Source organism: Equus quagga, chromosome 7 (genome assembly GCF_021613505.1).
Source record: "Equus quagga isolate Etosha38 chromosome 7, UCLA_HA_Equagga_1.0, whole genome shotgun sequence".
NCBI lineage: Eukaryota > Metazoa > Chordata > Mammalia > Perissodactyla > Equidae > Equus > Equus quagga.
This window is the reverse complement of record NC_060273.1, coordinates 85,919,320-85,939,524: the sequence shown is the minus strand read 5'-3', so window position 1 is coordinate 85,939,524 and position 20,205 is coordinate 85,919,320. Positions and strand designations below refer to the sequence as shown.

Sequence of the window (20,205 nt, the reverse complement as noted above, 5' to 3'; positions counted from 1 at the left end):
ACCCACAAATCTGGGCCGCTGAAGTGGAATGCGCCACACTTAACCACTTTGCCATGGGGCTGGCCCCACATTTTATGTTTTGATGTCACAGCTTACATCTTTTTACCTTGTGTATCCATTAACAAATTACTGTAGTTATAGTTATTTTTACTACTTTTGTCTGTTAACTTTCATACTAGATTTATAAATCTATTGATTTAGTCACCACCCTTACAATATTAGAGTATTCTGAATATTTACCTTTACTAGTGAGACATATGTTCATATGTGTTCCTGTTACTAATTAGTGTCCATGCATTTCAGCTTGAATGACTCTCTTTAACATTATTGTACTGCCAGCATAGTCAGTTTTTGCTTATCTGGAAGACTCTTTATCTCTTCCAATTCTGAAGGACACTTTGCTGGGTAGAGTATTCTTGGTTGGCAGTTTTTTTTCTTTCAGCATCTAGAATAAATATATCATACCACTCTCTTCTGGCCTGCAATGTTTCTGCTGATTGTCTTATGGGAGAGATTCCCCTTGTACGTAACAAGTTGTTTTTCTCTTGCTGCTTTTAAGATTCTTTTCTTGTCTTTAACTTTTGACAATTTAATTATAATGTCTTTTGGTGTGGGCCTCGTTGCATTCATCTTATTTGGAGCCCTCTGGGCTTCCTTGATTTGGACATCTGTTACTTTCATCAGTGTTGGGAAATTTTCAGTCACTATTTCTTCAAATAAGCTTTCTGTACTGGCCTGTCTTCTCCTTCTGGGACCTCTTTAATGTGAATGTTGGTCCATCTGATGTTGTCCCATAAGTCCCTTAAGATATCTTCAGTCTTTTTCATTCATTTTTTTTTTTTTTTCCTCTGGATAAATTCCACTGCCCTCTCCTCAAGTTTGCTGATCCTTTCTTCCACTTGAGCTAGGCTTTTGTTGAACCCCTCTGTTGAACTTTTCAGTTTACTTATTGTATTCTTCAGCTCTATGATTTCTGTTTGGTAATTTCTTATATTTTCTATCTCTTTCTTGAAATTCTCGCTTTTTTCATGTATTTCCCCCCGACCTCAGTGAGCATCTTTATGACCATTGTTTCAAACTTTTTATCAGGTAAATCACTTATCTCCATTTCATTAAGGTCTGTTTCTGGAGTTGTATCTTGTTCTTTTGTTTGGAACATATTCCTGTTTCTTCATTTTCCTTAACTCTTTGTTTTGGTTTCTGTGCCTTATATAAAGGAGCCACCTCTCCCAGTCTCAACGGACTGGTCTCGTGTAGGAGTTGAACCTTATTATTCAGCCTGGCCCACGTTCTTGGTAGTCTTTCAAACCTTGTTATTGTTCACACTATGTTTTTTGTTAATGGTTCCTAGTCTGTGAGGGTATGCTAAGAGCTGTCAGTGTCCCAAACAGGAGGGTCTCAGTCAGCATCTAGATGTAGGCTGATTGGAAGCTATATGCTCAGGCAGCAGCTTAAAGTATGCAAATAGGCCTCTTCTGGGGAAATACTGGGAGATGTGTGTTTCTGTCTGCTTCTTCTTTGCTGAGCCCTGAGAAGATAGAAGTGTTTCTTTGTTTGCTACAGTGAAATAAGCCCTTCTTTTTGATAAAAACTATTGATTAAAAAAACATTGGTGGCTTGGTTGTTGTAGAGTTGTTCATTTTTAATGAGAAAAAAATACTCAACCTAATGGCTATCCAAATAATGAAAAAATACACAAATAATTGTAAAATTTTATTCAGGGAGTACAGTTGAGAGGTGACCAAATGGGAATATAAGGTAGGGACTTGAGCAAAGGTCAAGAGATAGCAAGTGAGAGTTTGCCAGAGGCTCTCAGATTTGAAGGGAATATTAAAACATACTGCTATTCAAGGTAGTAGCAAATGAGTTCCTGTATTTAAAGTGCTTAGAAGTGTGCCTGGAGTGTAGTAAGACTCTTAAGTATTACCCATTACTTTTTAAATACTCGGTTGTAAATCTTTAGAGCCAGTGTTTCTAAACCATTGAGCCATCAGTATCACTTGGCGTGCTGTTAGATATGCAGATTCCCCACCTTCCCCTAAACCTGCTGGATCTTAAACTCTGCAAGTAGAGCTGGCAGCATGTGTTGTAACAAACAGTCCAGGGATTCTGGTGTATCCTAAAGTTTGAGAACCACTGCTTTCCAGGTTCCACCCAGTATAAAACCAAAACAGTGATGACAGTGAATGACGCAGCATTATTGTGAAATAGAGAAAATAAAACCGTTAGAGAAGTAATTTTGGGGGCAGAAATATAAACTATACTAGAATCGGCATTACATTTTTTTATAATAGGTCCTTGAGAAGTATTTGGTCATAACGTTGCATAAGACAGTAGTATTTAGAGAACTGAGCTGACATTGTTTCTTTTAAAGCCTTTTATTCATTCAGCAGCCATTTATTGTCTGATGTATCAGGCACAGCTGTGGTCACAGAAGAACTTTTAGTAGAGTGGGAAAATCAGACTCTAAGTAGATAAATCATAACATGGTATTTTAAGTGCTATAATTGAAATAGGAGCCTTGTGCTCTGAATGCTAAGACCAAGGAATACCCAGCGGCCTCAACTTAGGTTATGTTTGAGCTGTGTCTTAAGGAATGAATAGGGAATTGCCAAGTGGGAAGAGGTTTGCAGTAAGAGCATTTCATGTAGTTTGTTGACATTATTACCATGAAAGGTATTGTTTTCATTTTTTGTGTAAGTGAAGACCCAGTAGGAAAGTCCTTTTCCTTTACTACCAAAAATGTCGAATCCATTTTTATGTTATTATTGTGTTTGTTAGCCTTTTTTTTTTCCTGTCATATGAACTGGATGGATAATAGGAGGCGACTCGAAGGCAACTCATGTACTCTAGGCATCAATGTCAGTGGCATCATAGAAAAAATTGCTGTTTGTTTAAGAAATGCCTGGTGCCTGGTTACACTGTCAATATTTCAAACAATTAACTTAGCTTATTTCAGAGGCTCCCAAACTTTCTGTTTTTGGTGCCCTTAACACTTTAGTAATTTTTTTCATGGCACCCCTGGGCCAAAAGAAATACTTTGCAGATTTATTTAATAACTAGTTTGGTGCAGACAACTTAGTAAATATTTATGTCCTAACAACTTGGTTGCCATTTAAAAAAATAATACACATAAACTGAAAGAAAAAATAAATTCTTATTTCATTCTTAAATAACCACAATTACTTATGGGATGTGTGTGCCTACTAAGCATTACCCAGCTCCTTACCCAGCTTCTCAAGCTGTAGAATCAGAATGAAAACCACCACCTGCTTTTCCAGTTCCATATTGACTTTTGTACAATGCTTGGGCTTTTTTCATAACAACCACTGAAAACTCTGCTTCACAAAGATATGTCATTGAAAAGAGTGTATGCTCTAATGTTGAAATTTTGAAATTTCTCTCGTTAGTAGTTCACACAGTATCATACCTATATTGACTATCAGTGTGTTTCCTTCAAATTGAAAATATCCTGTGGGGCCCCTGGATGTTTGCTGGGTGTTCAATATAATCTGGGAATCATACGTTTATTTGATATAATCCACAGGTGGGGGGATTAAGTTTTATGACTCAGCTGACTTTCTCCAGGTCACAAAGTCAAGTCAGGAGCATCTCTTTCTTTTTCAACCTTTTATTTACTTTTAATACTTTTATTTACTTTTACTCTTTTTACTTTTTACTTTTTTTACTTTATTTACTTTTATTTACTTAGGCCACATTGATATAACTGATTACTATCTTACAGCCTGAAAGTACCAGCTGTTTTTCACTGCCCCAGATGGCAGGCACTTTCATTGTTAATTTGTTCTCTGTGTCCCTTTCTAGAAGTACTTCAGGCTGTTCCACCCTGCGCTCTTAACCTTAGGCCTCCTGTTACCCTGTGGGCCTTAATTTGCTCCTCAGTGGTATGTGTTTACACACTAATCTGCCCAGAGACCAGTCTTAGAGGAGGTTTTAACTTTTAAGTGACTAAGTAATTAGTTTCTCTAGAAGCTGTACTTGATCAATAGTCTGGAAATATGAGAGAGACAAAGTATTTATATTGCTACAAAAATGTGTTTGAAAATTAATCCTTAAAAACTATGAATGTAACATTTATACATTCATAAATTCATTCATTCCAAAAAAAGTTTGTTGATGAATTGCTAGGTACCATGTATGGTGCTGGCCCTTGTGGATTCACATTTTATATGCCCTCTGTATATAGGAGCACATCTACCATCCAGTGGACAGTTTGAACTTGGTGTGAGATGTAAATTTTACTTTGGTAGAGGTGAACACAAGGCACTCTGAGAGCACAGAGGAGGAGCACCTCACCCAGACTAGAGGGTATGAAGGAATAAGGCCTGAGTTAGTCAAATTAAGGAGCTGTAGGAGAGATCCTTCTGGACAGAGGGCAGAGGAGTGAGAGGGAACATAGCATATTTAGGGAACTTCAAGTAGCAGATGAAAGCTTAGAATGTGAGGAAGGGAATAGTGTAAGATGAGTTTGGAGAGGGAAACAGGACTTCATGTGCTGTAGAGTTTCGAATTTATCCTGAAAGTTTTGGAAAGCCATTAGGGATTTTAAACAGATGAACGACATAATCAGTCATTCATTTGTACTTTATGAAGGTATATGTGGATACAAGGGGAAGAATATTGGGAGGAGAAAGAACGTTGTAAAACTGGAAGCAAGTAAGTTAGTGATCTAGGTAAAAGGCGACAGGGACTTGATATAAGGCTGTAGCAGTGACAGGGATGGAAAGAGTAAAAGGGAACAATTCATAGGATGTGATGCTGATCGGACGTGATAATATGAGGAAGGAGGAGGAGCGAGGGACAGCCTTCAAATCTAGCTTGAAACACTGGTAGAAATGTTTACCCAGAGAGGAAATGAAGAGGAGGAATGGATTACAGAAAGAAGATTGTGTGTTCAGTTTTGGACATAGGAAATTTGAAAATCCTCTTGACCTTCACATGGAGCTGTCCGGTAAGCAGTGGAATGTATAGTCTTAATCCCAGAAAAGAGAAAATAGACTGATTTAGTTATCAGCATAGAGTTAATGAGATGAAGACATGGGAGAGGGAAGAAAAGGGACCTAGGATATCCTGGAGAACACCAGCTTCTGCAAGATAAACAAAAGCAGACAGATAGAAGTAGTGGCCAGAGAGATTGGTGGGAAACCAGAGAAGAGGGATCTGTTGGAAGAATAATCTTAGAATAATCTTTCTCTGAATTTTACATTCCAGGTTTTTAAAATAAACATTTGCCTAGTAATTTTTAAATTTCATAACAGTTGCTTGGTGGACATTATCATTCTAACCACGGCATCCATTCCTCCTCTCCTGTGTTGTATAGAAGCCATACAGTTTGAGCAGTGGACCCTCATACTCCTGGTGATCCCTGAGGCTCTGTGCCAGTCATGGAGTCTGCGCTCCTTTAGCTGTGATTGGCTTGGCTAAGACAGACATTCTGTGAGTGAAAGGGGTTGGTTCAAGACAGGGCGTAGAACTCACAGAATTCCCCTATGCCAGGGGAAGTTGTGTGGAAACCTCAGGGGAAATGTGCCTTGTTTCTGATAAAGAGGTATTCCTCTGTATGTCGTTCTACACAGATGCAAGGCCTGGACTTGCTGCATCTGTGTTGCTCCCAGCCTGAGACTAAAACTGACATGAGGAGGGCGGAGGGCGGAGCTGAGAACAGTGTAGAGAAGTGGTATGGAGACTCTGAAGACAGTGAACACCTTGCCTTATTGTTTAAGTCATTTTTGCCGTTTTATTTTCAAAGAAGAAACATTGTGATGTGAAGATATGAATGATGTATATGAATAGCAGTGTTAAACTAAATAGATGTTGTAGCTAGCCGTATGTTATGTGGTAGCTCTGCAGTAAATTTTTTTAAAACTTACATCTTTTAGTAGTTTTGGGAGGAAGACGGGAAGTGGGTAGGGAATGAATTTAGAATTGTAAGGCATCAGGAAGAATAAGGACAAGATTAAGTTCTGATGGAAATCAGACATGAAATTAAATGTTTATTCCTACCTGTGCCACACCATTTTTATTAGTCCATGATACAGAATTTTTTATGTAAAGTTGTATGAGTAGGAGGAAACTAAAGGAATTTACAAGTCTTTTTTAAAACTTCTTATTTTTTAAAACTTCTTATTGGGAAAATTATCAAATATACACAAAAATAGGGGGAAGAGAAACCCAGCCACCCAACCACACACATAGTTGTCGATGGGGGGGCCATCTTGTTTCACATGTAACACCTCCCCCTCCAGTTGGAGAATTTAATGCAAATTCTGGATATGACAATTCATCCAAAAATATTTCAGTATGGATCTCTAAGATTTAAACAGCTCTAATGAGGCATAATTGACACACAATAAATGGGAAGAGACATTTCCCCTAATCCCCTCCACCCTAACACAGCTATTCGCTTTTGCATACCTCTAGTCCTTGACCTTATGCAGAATAATAGTTAATATTTTAAGGATGGCAGGAATTATTCAGATGGTCGACAGTCTTCATAAAGTTCCCTGTGAAGAATAGAGTATGTTTCCAGGAAAAACGGTGACTCTGCTACTGACAACAGTTAATACGTATCAGAGCCGAGTGCACCATTTCCTGTTTTTCTTTGCAGAGGCCCAACTCTGGAATTCCCCTTGTTTGCCCATGATTTAAATCTTGTCTGTATCTTTTATTCTTAATTCAGCACACCAAAATAGTGTGCTATTCTTTAAATATCCACAGTGTGCCTGAAAAATATCGCGTTTTTGTATTTTAAAATATTTAATTATACTTAGAATCTAGATTTTGATTCATTAACAGTGTTAGGAGTCTAAAGAACACCTCGGCCTCTGTCTGGATTCATCCCTCCTACCTTCTCTGGAAGCTTATGTTGGTAATCCTTTATTTTTCTATACTTTCAGTCTCTCCTCTTTTACTGGATCTTTCTCATCTTCAAGGGAAATTTGCAGTCCTCATTTCTTCTGCCTTCAGCTACAGCTCTTTCTTCTCCTTGTCCAGAAGGCCAGACTTCTCCAGTTGTCTGTTTGATGGCTCAATTTCTCCACCTCCTGGACACCCCTCAGTCCCCTCTGCTGCCTTCCAGCCTCACTCCGCTGACACAGCACTCACTGAGGTGCTCGCTCCATGTTGCTGAAACCAGTGAACATATTTCTCTCTAACTGACATCTCACCAGCTTTCAACTATATTGCCTAATTCTTCTTGACACTTTCAAGAAGACACACCTGCTTTTCCTCCTCACTTTCAGGCTGCTGCTGGCCTCTTTTGATGGCTTATTTCCCTCCCATCCCCAAACTTATTTCAAGTTCCTCCCTGCAGCTTTCTTCCTAGGAAGTCTCATTAACTCCTACAGCATTTTTATGACTCTCTATTTGTTATCTCTAGTTTACCCTCTTTTGATTGCTGTATCCATGTATCCAACTTGCCATTTTGATAACTTCACCTGGATGTCTCACAGACACCTCAGATTCACTGTGTTTTAAACTGGATTTTTCGTCTTCCCCTAAAGCCTGGTCCTCTTTCAGTATTATCTAACCCGGGGAATTGTGCATTCTTCTCAGATAGGAAATCTTTGCATCTTTCTTAATTTCTTCCTCTCCCTCAATTCTCAAATCCAGTCAACAACCAAATTCTGTTGTTTTTACCCACTGAACACCTCTTGATTATACCCACTTCTTTTCATTTCTGCTATTAGTTGAATCCAGGTAATCTCTTTTCACCATCATTACTATAAGAGCTTCTCCTTTGGCCCCCTCCATCCTGCCTTCCACCTGTACGTGTCATGGAGTAGCCTTTTAAAACCAATTTGGTCATGTCATTCCCCTGCTTTAAAAGCTGTGTCCCTGTAGCCTTTCATGAAGGAACGACTGAAAGCTTCCACTTTTATACCCTAAAATCAAGGTGAGATTAGGTGGCATGAAGAAACCTTCCAGTACTAAAGAGAAAGTTCAACTCCCCAACTCAGTGAAATTCAAATTGAAAAGGATTCACTATTTTCAGATTTTTAAATTAGTTACCTAACATAGTCATTATGGTAGAGGTAAGTTGAAGTCTTCCTGTCCTTTGCTTTTCAGTGTGAGAGTAGTCTCTTTTGAACCAGTTTAGTTATCCTTTTTTGCACATTCTCCCTTGGTATTCAGAATATTATTTATCAGTGTATATTAATATCCCTCTTTCAGAAGTGTATCAGTTCACAAGCATATCCATTAATTGGTTCTTTCAAGATGCATTTCTGGGTGAGATTAGTGGTGGCCTGAGTGCACCATGGTAACTCTTCTCTGCCACCATCTTCCTGCAGTAATTCGACTGTTAGAATAAATCACTTAACCGGGAGATGCGGGCCAAGTGTAGCCGTCTGCTAAGCCCCAAACACATCCTTCCGGAGGAAATGATGCAGATTCAGAACTGTTAGAAGTTGCTTCTGTGTGCTCACAGGGCAAGGGATGATCAAGACTCCCAGTGACCTAGAAGTGTGGATCTTATTCTCTGAAATACCCCAGTCCCTTGCCTGCTTGAAAGGGCCCTTTGGCTGAGCCAAGTGGCACACTCAGCACATCAGGCGCTGTTGTCCCTGTGAGTTAGGTGCACAGGGCCTTGGGAAAAGTCTGCAGTCCTGCAGATACAATTATCCTATGGAACCTAACTGGCAGCCTTTTTCTTCAACTGGAGACTTCCCTTTTATGCTCATATCTGAAGTGTGCCAAGAACCTAGAAGCCTCCCTCTCTACTTGTCAGTCAAGGGGCTTACTGGGGAAGAAACTCCAACAATTTGTCCTGCCCAGGTGTTGAGAAAATTCACATCCTCTGATGGTGAAGATACATTTGGGTGTGCCTGGCAAACAAATAGCTTCCTAACAGTGCAAATTTAATGGAAATGTAACACTATTTACCAAGAAGAAAAAAGGCGCACAACTACCATTAGCATCTTCTTTCCCTACCTTAATCTTAGAAAAGAGAAGGTAGCATTACATCTTAAGGCTCATTTAGGGACTTATGCTGTATCATCCCAGATGAGAAGAGTTTGAAGGGAAGTGTGTTGAAAGGGGTGTGTGGAAATAGACAAACTGAGAGTCTGGGGAACAGGATGGAAGAGATGAGCACATTGCTAGCATGGCATCCTGGGTCAAAGGAGGGCTGTGGGTATCAAGTCTGTGATTAGGGGCAGGGAGTGTGTATGAGGCACCTTTAGGGCACCTGAATTAGCCTGTGCAAAAAAAAAAAAAAAATAGCAGGAAATCCGTGCACTGTGCTACAGAATAGAAAAATTGAAGAACAAAGACAAAGGATCTAGACCCTCCCTTGGTTTCCTGACACCATTTTAACCTAGAATTTTTCTATAATCCTGTGGAGCAGGGCCCCACAACATGGGTTGAATTTCTTATCAACCCTTCTAAAAGGAGCTTGAAGTAACTAAATTTGGAGAAGTAAAGGAATGAGAGTATTTTGCTCCCTCGTTTATAGACTCTAATTCATATAGTCAAACATCTTAAGAGGAAAAGATAAGAAGCTATAATACAAATTCTCAAAGAGATTAAAAAATATTGCAGTGATGAGATCTCATAACAAAGAGCTTCTGAAGAAATAGCTATAATTGGAAAATGAAATTATGAATGTACCACTGAAAAAATGACTGGTCTGGAACTGGGGTCACCAAACTACTGCTTGTAGGCCAGATCTAGCCTGCCACCTGTTTTTGTAAGTAGATATGTACTGGAACACAGCCACACTCATTTGTTTATGCATTGTCTGTAGCTGCTGTCATACTACAATGACAGACATACTACATTCTACTATGACAGAGACTGTACGGCTTGCATGCTTAAAATCTTTACTATCTGGCCTATAAAAAAAATTTGTTGATTCCTGAAGGGGATCAAGTGGAATTATTTTCCACTGCAGCAAAACTATAAAGAGAAATAAAAATAATGGATGAAAATATAAGGAACTTGGAAGATAACACACGCTCTCTCTCACATGCAAACACTCATTCAAATGTCCACATAACAGGAGCTCTGGGAATAGCAAAAAGGAACCCAAGGAGCGATATCAAAGAAATAATAGAAGAAAACTTTTCTAAGATATAGTAAAACCTGTGTTCAGATCTAGAGTGACCAACCGTATGCCATACGGAACACTGGAAGGAAAAACCAACAAACTTAGAGATAGCCCAGTGTCTCTGTTGAACTCTGAGGATGAACATAAATATTTCAGAGGAAAAACATCAGGCTTCTTTTGGGATTCTAATCTGTAGCAATAAAAGCTAGAGGACAGTAAAAGAATGTATACTGGCTTTTAACATTAATGCCTTAATCTCTGGAAAAATCTCAGATGACCAGTGAAACAGCAGCAGGGTAGGAAATATCTCTAATGAGGTGGATGGGCATATTGGTGGGGCAAGGACTCCAGCTGGTAGCTAAGTTACTGGGAAGTAGGGTCCTGCACTTGTAAGAAGTGGTTGCCAAAAATTAGGAGTCAGTAAACCCCAGCCTAGTGGACTGAGGTTGGATAGGGTTTTGTTCCAGCTGGAACAGATCAGAAAACAGTGAATGAACTAGGACCAAATCTTCCCCATACAGAGCAGCTGACAGGTTGATTGCAGCGTGGAAGGGTAGTTGGGTATAATCAAAGTAATAACCATCAAAATACAATCCTTTTGTTAATGTTAAAAGTCATAATGTTGGGCCAGCCCTGGTGGCCTAGTGGTTAAGTTTGGTGTGCTCTGCTTTGGTGGCCCAGGTTCAGTTCCCAGGTATGTGGACCTACACTGCTCTGTTAGTGGCCATGTTGTGCTGGTGGCTCACATACTAAAAAATAGAAGAAGATTGGCAGGATGTCAGGTCAGGCTGAATCTTCCTCGGGGAAAAAAAAAGTCATAATGTTGTACTCAAATCACACTGTATTCTTTGCTGACAATAATACTGACTGATGATAAGTTTACATTTGTCTCATTTTTTAAAAAAAGAATATAACTTAAATGGTTATTATACTAATGTGTCTGACCAAAACCAGACCAAATAATCTATTTCACGTTCTAAATAATAACCTAATATTTTGCTTTACCGATCATTTTTTTTGTACATATATTTCTATTGGGGACTTCATCATAAGAAGTAATAGTGGTAGTCCAAGATTTAGGTATTTTTGTGTCCTGGGCAAATTTATTAAATTGTTAAACAAAGCTACTCATAGTATATAAATCCATCAGAATAAGTTTTTCGTTAACAAGATCATGTTCTCTATACATTGTTCTCCATGTTTTAGAAAAGGCGCCGGCGGATTGACCGAAGTATGATTGGAGAGCCAACCAACTTTGTACATACTGCTCACGTGGGATCCGGAGATCTGTTCAGCGGAATGAATTCAGTAAGTATATTGGTGGGGCATGCAGATGGGGCCTTGGGGCATAGACGTATGTAACCTGTGTGACATGTATGGACGTTCTTAATGATTACACCATGCTGAATGAATTTGTAGACATCGAAGATAAATATATAATGTGAGTATAGAAGAGAGAAGAAAATGAACAATTAAAACTTAATCTCTCATCTAATTTGCCAAGTTATGCATTGGTCTCTGTTTCTTGTACTAAACTCTTCATAGCTACCTTTCTCCTGAATACAAACTTGTAACCTTTAAAGGACTTGAGTTCAGAATGGAAGTTAATATCCCATTGATTCTCATGCAGTGTAATGGAAGCACCACCAAATGAGGGCTTTTCTCAGGGCTCTGCCTCACTTTTGCCCTGAAGCAAGCCACTAAGTATCCAGAGCCTCTTTCCCTCAAATGTAAAGCAAGGTGTGCATCTAGATGATCCTTAAAGTGTGTAGAACCAGAAAGTCGATAAGGCTTCTAAAACACAAAATCATGACCCGTTATATGCTCACTCACTCATCAGCATCAAGGCCTTAGCAGAGAACAGAGACTTTAAACTAGCTGGATGGGTATCCTGGATACAGCAAACAAGTTTGTCACTTCAGTTACTAGGTAAGCAAAGGAATGACATTTGTAGCTTCCTGGAAAGGAAACATCGTGTTTGTTTTAAATCTGTAGGAAAAGTACTTTGTTTCACTCAGTGCTTTTGTGGAAATGTAAGAAGTGTCAGGTTGCTGTCAAAGTATAATGCAGCAGCTTTGTTTCCTGGATGAGTGTGGAATGAAAAGACCAAAGGGGACCCTATGACTTTTGTTAATATGGTTATTATTATATAGAGAGAGACAATGAATGCTTTCAAATGTGTTATATATGATGAATTTTAATTTCTTTCTCATCAACAAATGTCTTCTTCCCCAGTTCAGGTTTTTAAAACATCTGACTACATAGGACAATTTAAATTTTTAGTTCATGATATTTAAATTTTTAAATCTTGTTTATGCACATTTCAGAATTTCCTTTAAGATTCCTGTCTGGCATTTTGTCTCTGTGAAAAGCCTGTCCTTGGTGGAGGTGACTGTTGCTTGCCATCGTTTTAGGCAGAACTTAAGCACTGTTCCTTGCAGGGCTCCCACGGCCGCCTCTTCAGCTGAGATGCGGGATCGAGACGGGCCCTCAGCTGCTGTGGAGGTTCTGCCCTGCAGGCTCCAGGCAGCCTCTTTGCTCCCTGCAGCAGGATTTTTATGAAGTGTTTTAGCTCTTCAGAACCAGTGTGTCTCCCAAAGGCCTTTGTAGTCATTGCCTGTGTTAGTTTTTTGTCTCCACAGTGATATGCACTCCCTGATTCGGTGAGAGACTTCTGTTCTCCTGTGCAATAACAGTGCAAATGAGACAAAACCATAAATATGTTCTCTCTCCAAAGAAATAGTTTCTCTTAAGTTTCTCTATCCTAAGAACTGAGCAGCTCGTATTAGGAACATGGCTTGATGTGTATGAAACAGCCGTGCCACACTGGCTGCTGAAGACTCAAGTGACTTATAGTTTGTTTTTTCCCCTAAATATACTGTTCTTCCCAGGACTGCCTTTCATACTAACTTCTTTCTAGAAAAGGTTTCTGTGACTCTTTTAATAATATAGCCCTGTTGTGTTAAAATATTATATATCCACAATTACAGTAATACATTCAGTCTTAACACTGAAGGGTTTCTTATTAGAAAATTCAGATCCTTCAGTTTGGAATTGAAGGATTGACTTTTGGAGGAAAAACAGGTTGTTGTTTTTTTTTTTAAGAAGCTGCATAGCATTATAAATGCACCACGTAAAAATATAAAGATGTTGTTGTTTTTTAAATAGACCTAAAAATAGCTGTAAAAGCTAACATGTCATGTTAGGTAGGAAATTATGTGGTACCAGGGTGAAATCAAGTTTGTGCCACAAAACATGATATTACCAGAAAGGAGCAGAAAATGAATTTGAACTGATTGGAAAATGAGTTTGAACTGGCTGTAGCCTCCTCAGACTGAGCAAGTTTACTTAAAATAAATACTGACATAACTCAGAGATATTGTGCATTTGGTTCCAGACCACTGCAGTAAAGTGAGTATCACAATAAAACTAGTCACAAGAATTTTTTGGTTTCCCAGTGCATATAAAAGTTATGTTCAGGTGCCAATCTTTAAAAAAAAAAGTTATGTTTACACTATACTGTAGTCTGATAGCATTATGTCTTTAAAAGAAAAAAGTGCATACCTTAATTAAAAAATACTTTATTGCTAAAAAATGTTAACCATCATCTGAGCCTTCAGTGAGTCGTAGTCTTTTTGCTGGGGGATGGTTATGTAAAAAAACGCAGTATCTGCAAAGCACAATAAAACATGTTGCGCCTGCAGGCCTGTAGATTTCAGTTTCTTTTTCATAGACTCTTACCTAAAATAGTCATTTGAGTAATGTGAACAGATATTACAGTAACACTTTACAGTCATGTGTCACTTAATGCTGGGGATGTGTTCTGAGAAATGTGTCGTTAGGTGATTCTGTTGTTGTGTGCACATCATGGAGTGTACTGAACTTCGGTGGTGTAGCCCAGTACACACCTAGGCTACATGGTGCTCATCTTATGGGACCACTGTTGTCTGCGGTCCATCATTGACAGAAACGCCATTAGGTGGGGCATGACTGTATGTGATATTGTTAGAGTAAGATGTTCCACAAAAGTAAATTTTTCAGTTAATGGGTAAAAAGGTACCCATTTACGAGTGACAGTTTTTGTTTTTTTGTTTTTCGGTGAGGAACATTGGCCCTGAGCTAACATCTGTTGCCGATCTTCCTCTTTTTGCTTCAGAAAGATGGTTGTTGAGCTCACATCTGTGCCAGTCCTCCTCTATTTTGTATGTGGGACCCCACCACAGCATGGCTTGATGAGCGGTGTGTAAGTCCATACTGGGGATCCATAACCGTGAACCCCTGGCTGCCAGAGTGGAATGCATGAACTTAACCACTACACCACCAGGCCAGCCCCATAAAATGTACCCATTTAAGAGCCAACTACATTTACTCACCTAAACCCTTTGGATCTAAATAAGCTATGCATTTTATATTTTGCTTTTCTGTTCTCTTAGAATATATTTAAACCTGCCTTACTCCAAAAACAAAGTAGGCAAGTGTTATTACTTTCTTTAAACATATTGACTCAGGATCACCAATGAAAAAAGCACCTTGTATGTCATGTTTTCTGTTGTATTAAGTGCTTAGTAAGTATTTGATAAGTAGATTAATTAATGAATGGTGCTCCCTTCCCCCGTGCTTCCCCCACCTCCGCCTCCTGAGACTGTGGAAATGTGAAGCGCCCTTTGAGCTGATTCCATTATGTCCGGACCTGCCTCCCAGTGCTGACTCTTCACTGTCAGCTCATCACTTCCAGAACCACCTTATTGCTCTCTTTTTCTAGCAGTCTAGCCTGATTATCTTATTCTCTGCTTCCAAACTGTTTCTAATTGATATGAACTAAGATTGGAATAATGATGATACATTAAGAACACTGCACAGTTTGCAAATAACTTTAGGTGCTTTTGTTTCAGCAGAGTTAGAAATTATCCCAGCATTTATATATCTCACAGTCTATCAGAAAGTAGCCCTGTGATGTGGTTAGGAGAGATTATCACGTTAACCGTTTTACAGAGAATAAGCCTGATGTTCAGAGAGGATAAATGTTCACCTGGAGTTACAATATTAATAAATCTGGACCAAGTCTAAGTCTTTGGATTCTTAGGCTCTTTTTTATTTTATCAGATGATATTACAACTGTATCAAGTATGTAAATTTTACATGGACTTGAAAATTTTTTCTTTGGCCGGTCCAATTTCATTCATACTTATTTTGTTTCTGATTCTATTCTAAGTAATTGAGGTGATCATATGTGAGGTGTCTGTAAGTTAAGATACTTGAGGTTAAGGAACAGAAGGTTGAATTGATCTGTATACTTTTGACTGTTTTTGAAATGCTACCAGGTGCTTTGTGAATTACAAAACTCATTTTTAGTAATTGGGAACTAGAGAACGCAGTGGGGAGAGGGAGCTGTGGCAAAAAAAAAAAAAAAAGTTTCAATTACTAGCCTCACCATTTGCCCTTATAGTCAGAAATATTTTAAGTCTTTAAAAATTTACAGATTTTTTTCCTATAAAAAATACCCTTCTGAGAACAGCAGTCCAGCTAAAATGTTGAGGCGAGAACGGCTTGGTTGCTTTGGCCCTGGTTCCTGACTTGTTCGGTTCTGTTCTGTTCTGTCGTGTTTCAGGTTAGCTCCATTCAGAACCAGATGCAGTCCAAGGGCGGCTACGGGGGCGGGATGTCTGCTGCCAACGTGCAGATGCAGCTTGTGGACACGAAGGCAGGATAGCCCCCGGGTCCCTTCTCTGGTGAGTACCTCAGAGCTGGGGCTTCACGGCCCTCCATCACCGACAGACAGCTGACAACATAGACAGACTTAAGTCTTGGGGTTACAAATATATATTTTGTTCTCTTTTTTAAAAAATTGTGAATTACTGGAAAAGGCACAATATTTAGTAGGCTGCTGAAGTGCCGATTCTACGTAGTTACTGCATATTTGGTTATTAGTTTTAGCTTGCTCTTTTCCATATGAAGACATTAAATGCTGTAAGACATCGGGTTGGGGAGGAGGCTTTGACTGAGATTCTGGTGACAAGACATTGCTTATGTGTCCTTTAGACAAGAGTGAGGCTATTATTTTGAGTACTGGTACTGCAGGGAGTCCAACTGTAGTGAAGGAACTGTATTTAACTCTGCCTTATTGATAGACTTTTCAAATTAAAAAGAAAAGACAACTTTTAAAAAGGATGAATCCTTAAAGTGTAAAAATAATTTGGATTTTTCTTTTGGTTTTTGTAGGTCATTGTGAATTTCTGTGTTTTCTCTTTCCCCTATTCTTTCATTTTTGTTGTCGTGATTGCTTTTCTCTTCTTTTCAATTACAAAAGAGAAGTGTGACGGCGTCTTGTTCACCCCGTTGTGATTACTCCAGTGAGACATTTCTGTTCTGCTCCGAAGCAGCTATTGCCAGGCGACTCCTGCGTTTTCCTCAGCTGGCGTGCATGCCTTTGGACTCATGGACAGAGTTCTTTGGATTGCGGCATAGTTTTCAATTTTTATCACTATGGATCTGATCTTAGCATGATCTTTTTGTGAATGCAGCACTATTATTTTTTCGTTTCTCCTTCCACCTCCAACCCTCTGCCTTATGATTTTCTTGGTAAGCAAGGACCTGCTATTGTGTTAATTTGTCACCGTTTATGTATATTTGGAAGGTATGAGACCCACAAGCACAATGATCATTTTTATTCATTTGAAACTTCAAGCAGAGTAGATATCTGCATGCTTTATGAAGTTGCTTCGTGTGGGAACCCATGGGATGCAGGAGTGAGCGTTTCTTTGCTGCCGTGGGTTGACGATACTGCTGCTATTAGAGAAGGGTTAGCTGTGGCACCAAGTCACGTCAGTTCTACAGAAAGCTAACTGGTAGCTTATTTTAGAAGTATAACTTTTTCATCTATTACAATAAAAGAAAAGCTTGCATTCATAAGGCCTTCATTCTGTTGTAAATGTTCAGTATATTTATTTTGAGAGCAAGGACCTGTGATTATAAACAGGTATGGTATGTATCTGAGTGTTGCGGTGATACGCTTATCCAGTCTGATTCTGAGCATCATAGTAACTGTTCGTTTCTTTGTGTACTCATTATATTTTTACTTGTTTTTATTTTGTGTTTAACATTATGGTATCCAGTTGTTTCCAGTAACAGTTTGTTGAACTTCTGGCCTGTACTACTAACTGCAGACTCCAGAGTCCTTGGGCTGTCCATATTCTACATATTTTGGGGCAATGGAAGTTGCCAAGAGCAACACACTGACCTGGCTGAATCGTTGCCAGGGAAAATAACCTGTATCGTGACTTTTTATGGTATTGATAAGAAACCTTTGCTCAGGTTCCAAAATATGTTTATTCTTCACAAACTGTGTGTATTTAAGATATTTCTGTAAATGCTTCTCCTTCCCCTAAGGGTCTAGTGTTAAGCCAGTTAGTGGTCTGTATTCTCATGGAAAGGTTTCGATCTTATTTCCAATTCAGTCCTGTCTAACTATATTCGGTAGAATTAACATTTCATGTAGCAGATGGGGCTTAATTGAAAACTTACTGAGAGAACTATAAGGAATTAGGTAATTGAATAAAGAAATTTTCTCTTCTTTTACCCCTTTCCCCTGACCTTAGTCCCAGGTTCTTGTGAGAAAGGTAACTGAATAAATATTAGGTTTATGCGGGCAAAACATAAAAGCATTTCTCCCCCAATTCTTTTGAATTTAATTTCATTTACCCGGTAGGGTGGTGCACTAGATTGCTCAATCCTTGTATTTCTGCAGTGTTGAGCCTTCCTGGGTGTCAATCCTGAACAGACACATAATCTGTCAAGGAGAAATATTTATGCTTAGTAATCAAAATAGGCAATAACTTCTAAAATTTAATTCATCTAGTGTCATTAATTCACTGTGTGGATATTGGACTCTGGAATTTGCCTGAGTACATTGTTATTCTGCTCAGCCAGAGTCAGTGCTCCTCAAAAGACAGATTGGATTTTCTAGGCATTGTCAGCACTGATGCTCTTTAGTCTACTTCTATTTTGACTTTTAAAATTAGTACAAGTTTTATACTTGTCATATAACTCCTAGAACAATAGGTCCCTTTTCCCCAACTCATGATTTGATTTTATTCTTTTTTTCCAATCACCGTCTTTTCTGCTTCTACCAAGGACCAAATACTCCAGTGAGCCGCTGGAGCATCTCTCCGTGGTAAGCCAAAGGCTGCCCTGTGCAGCCACCACTGACCTCACAGTAGCCACACTGTGTACACAGCACATGCCAAGGGAGGTGCCAAGAAATTCAAGAAATAAGAAAATTACAAAAATCCTAAGATAGTAACCTTGGACACACGTCTTTTAGGGAGGCTTGAAGATATTTGAGAGTGTGAAGCATTCATAAGTGGGACTCTAAATCTCGAGAGGTCATTTGTTCCCCATAGCAATGTATCTCATTTTAAAATTGAAGCTAATTAAATAAATAGGATTGACGGTTAATACTTTGTTGACATACATGCTGACCACTGTTAAGCAAGGGAAACTGAGTGAAGGTTTAAGTAAGGACATGGATTTTGTCTTCAGTGATAAAAGAGGTGCTTTCCTATGGTGCGGGCATGAAGTGGTGCCAATAACCATCGAGCGGAAATGTCAACTGTGGTGACTGGGTTTAGCATTTCCAATGCAGCATTATCAGTGGGCCTTTAAAGATACTTTGGGAGGATATTAGCTTTCACTTTTGTTATTAAATTATAGCAGTTTCATTATGGAGAGCAAGTTTGCCTTGATTTTGTTTAAAATGACGTCTGCTCAGCACCCAGAAGATAAATTGACATATTTTTATAATATAAGCATACTTTTTTTGTACATTGTGTTCATTCTTGAATAAAGTAAATTCAGTGTTGGCTTGTAGATATTAAAAAGAAAATATTGATTTTGATTCAATAAATGTTTTCTTTGAATCCTGGTTTGGTTTTTCCTTTCTTTTAGTTCATTTAGATTTTTCCCTTCACAGAATTATTTACCAGAATTCACTTAGAGCACCTTTTTAGCATTCTCATATTTTCAGTTATGACTACTATTATGCAAAAACAATTTATCGCTTTTCTCTTTAGTTTAGAAATTTAAGTTCTTATCTTTTAATCTTTAACTTCACCTTATAATTTACCAAATGCCTAGTGAGAGTGAACCTAAAGTGCCTGGAAATAGGACTTATTTTAAAAAATTTTATGTAAGATAGGAAGAAAGTTATTGAGCAAAGATAAAAAGTGGAAATGAGAGGGAGGGAGGTTTTTTTTAAAAAAATATATTAATATCCTTTTTCTTTACATTTTTATTGCCTGTCAACCTCACAAGTGATTGATAGCTGATTTTTAACAAAGGTGTTAAATACGTCCTCAATTTTCCATACTGAGGCATTTTGTTCTCATGGTATATATAGGATTTAAATAAAATTAAGCATTCTTTTCCTCAGTTGTTATAGAGCCACATTTGAAGTGCTCAATAGCTTCATGTAGCTGTCAGCTACCATAGTAGATAATTATAGGACATTTCCATCATCACAGAAAGTTCAGGCAATTTAGAGCTTCCCCCTAAAATAGTTTAGGATGCTGGTTCCCATTGGGGGTGATTGTGTTCCCCAGGTAACACTAGGCAATGTCTGGAGATATTTTGGTTGTCACAACTTGAGGAAGGGGTGCTCCTGACATCTGGTGGGGGTAGAAACCAGGGAGGCTGCTAAATAGCGACAACACATAGGACAGCCCCCACAGCAAGGATTTATCCAGCCCCAAATGTCATAGTGCCACATTTGAGAAACCCTGGTTTAGGACAAAGAAGATCTATGTACTTACTTACAGGTACGTCCTGTGAGAGACTTCACTGCATTGGACCTTGTGCAGAGGTCAGTGAGGTTTGGCTGTATCATAATTGCCACACAATATTCTAGAATAGAAAAATCAATGAGAAAAGTGCTAGGGAAGCATATTTCAAAAAGTATTGATAATTTTTTCCCTCATCTCATGGCCAAAGACTCTAAAAGGAAATTGGGTTTAGATGAAGTTCTTTGCAAGATAAAATACTCACAATTCAGTAAGACATCCTGATTAAGAGAAAAAGTATCTCAAGAAACTGATGTTGGTGTAACATCAGGAGCTCTATTTTGAGCTCAGGTTTTCAAAGGA

The 20,205-nt window shown here is 38.7% G+C and overlaps 1 protein-coding gene across 6 annotated transcripts in view; it reads left to right on the top strand.

Annotated features, from left to right (window-relative positions):
* Positions 1–18,793, top strand: part of CDC42SE2 (CDC42 small effector 2) — a 102,158-nt gene extending 83,365 nt beyond the window's left edge. For 4 of the 6 annotated variants that reach the window (XM_046667930.1, XM_046667929.1, XM_046667927.1 and 1 more), the window contains 3 exons: positions 11,276–11,377; positions 15,678–15,798; positions 16,289–18,793. In XM_046667930.1, coding sequence (XP_046523886.1) covers positions 11,276–11,377; positions 15,678–15,779 — 204 coding nt within the window. In that variant the 3' untranslated portion in view covers positions 15,780–15,798; positions 16,289–18,793. Of the gene's footprint in view, positions 1–4,871; positions 4,973–11,275; positions 11,378–15,677; positions 15,799–16,288 lie in introns of those variants that run through there. The other 2 variants (XM_046667926.1, XM_046667925.1) reach the window with 2 other exon arrangements.
* Positions 18,794–20,205: the final 1,412 nt, after the last annotated feature.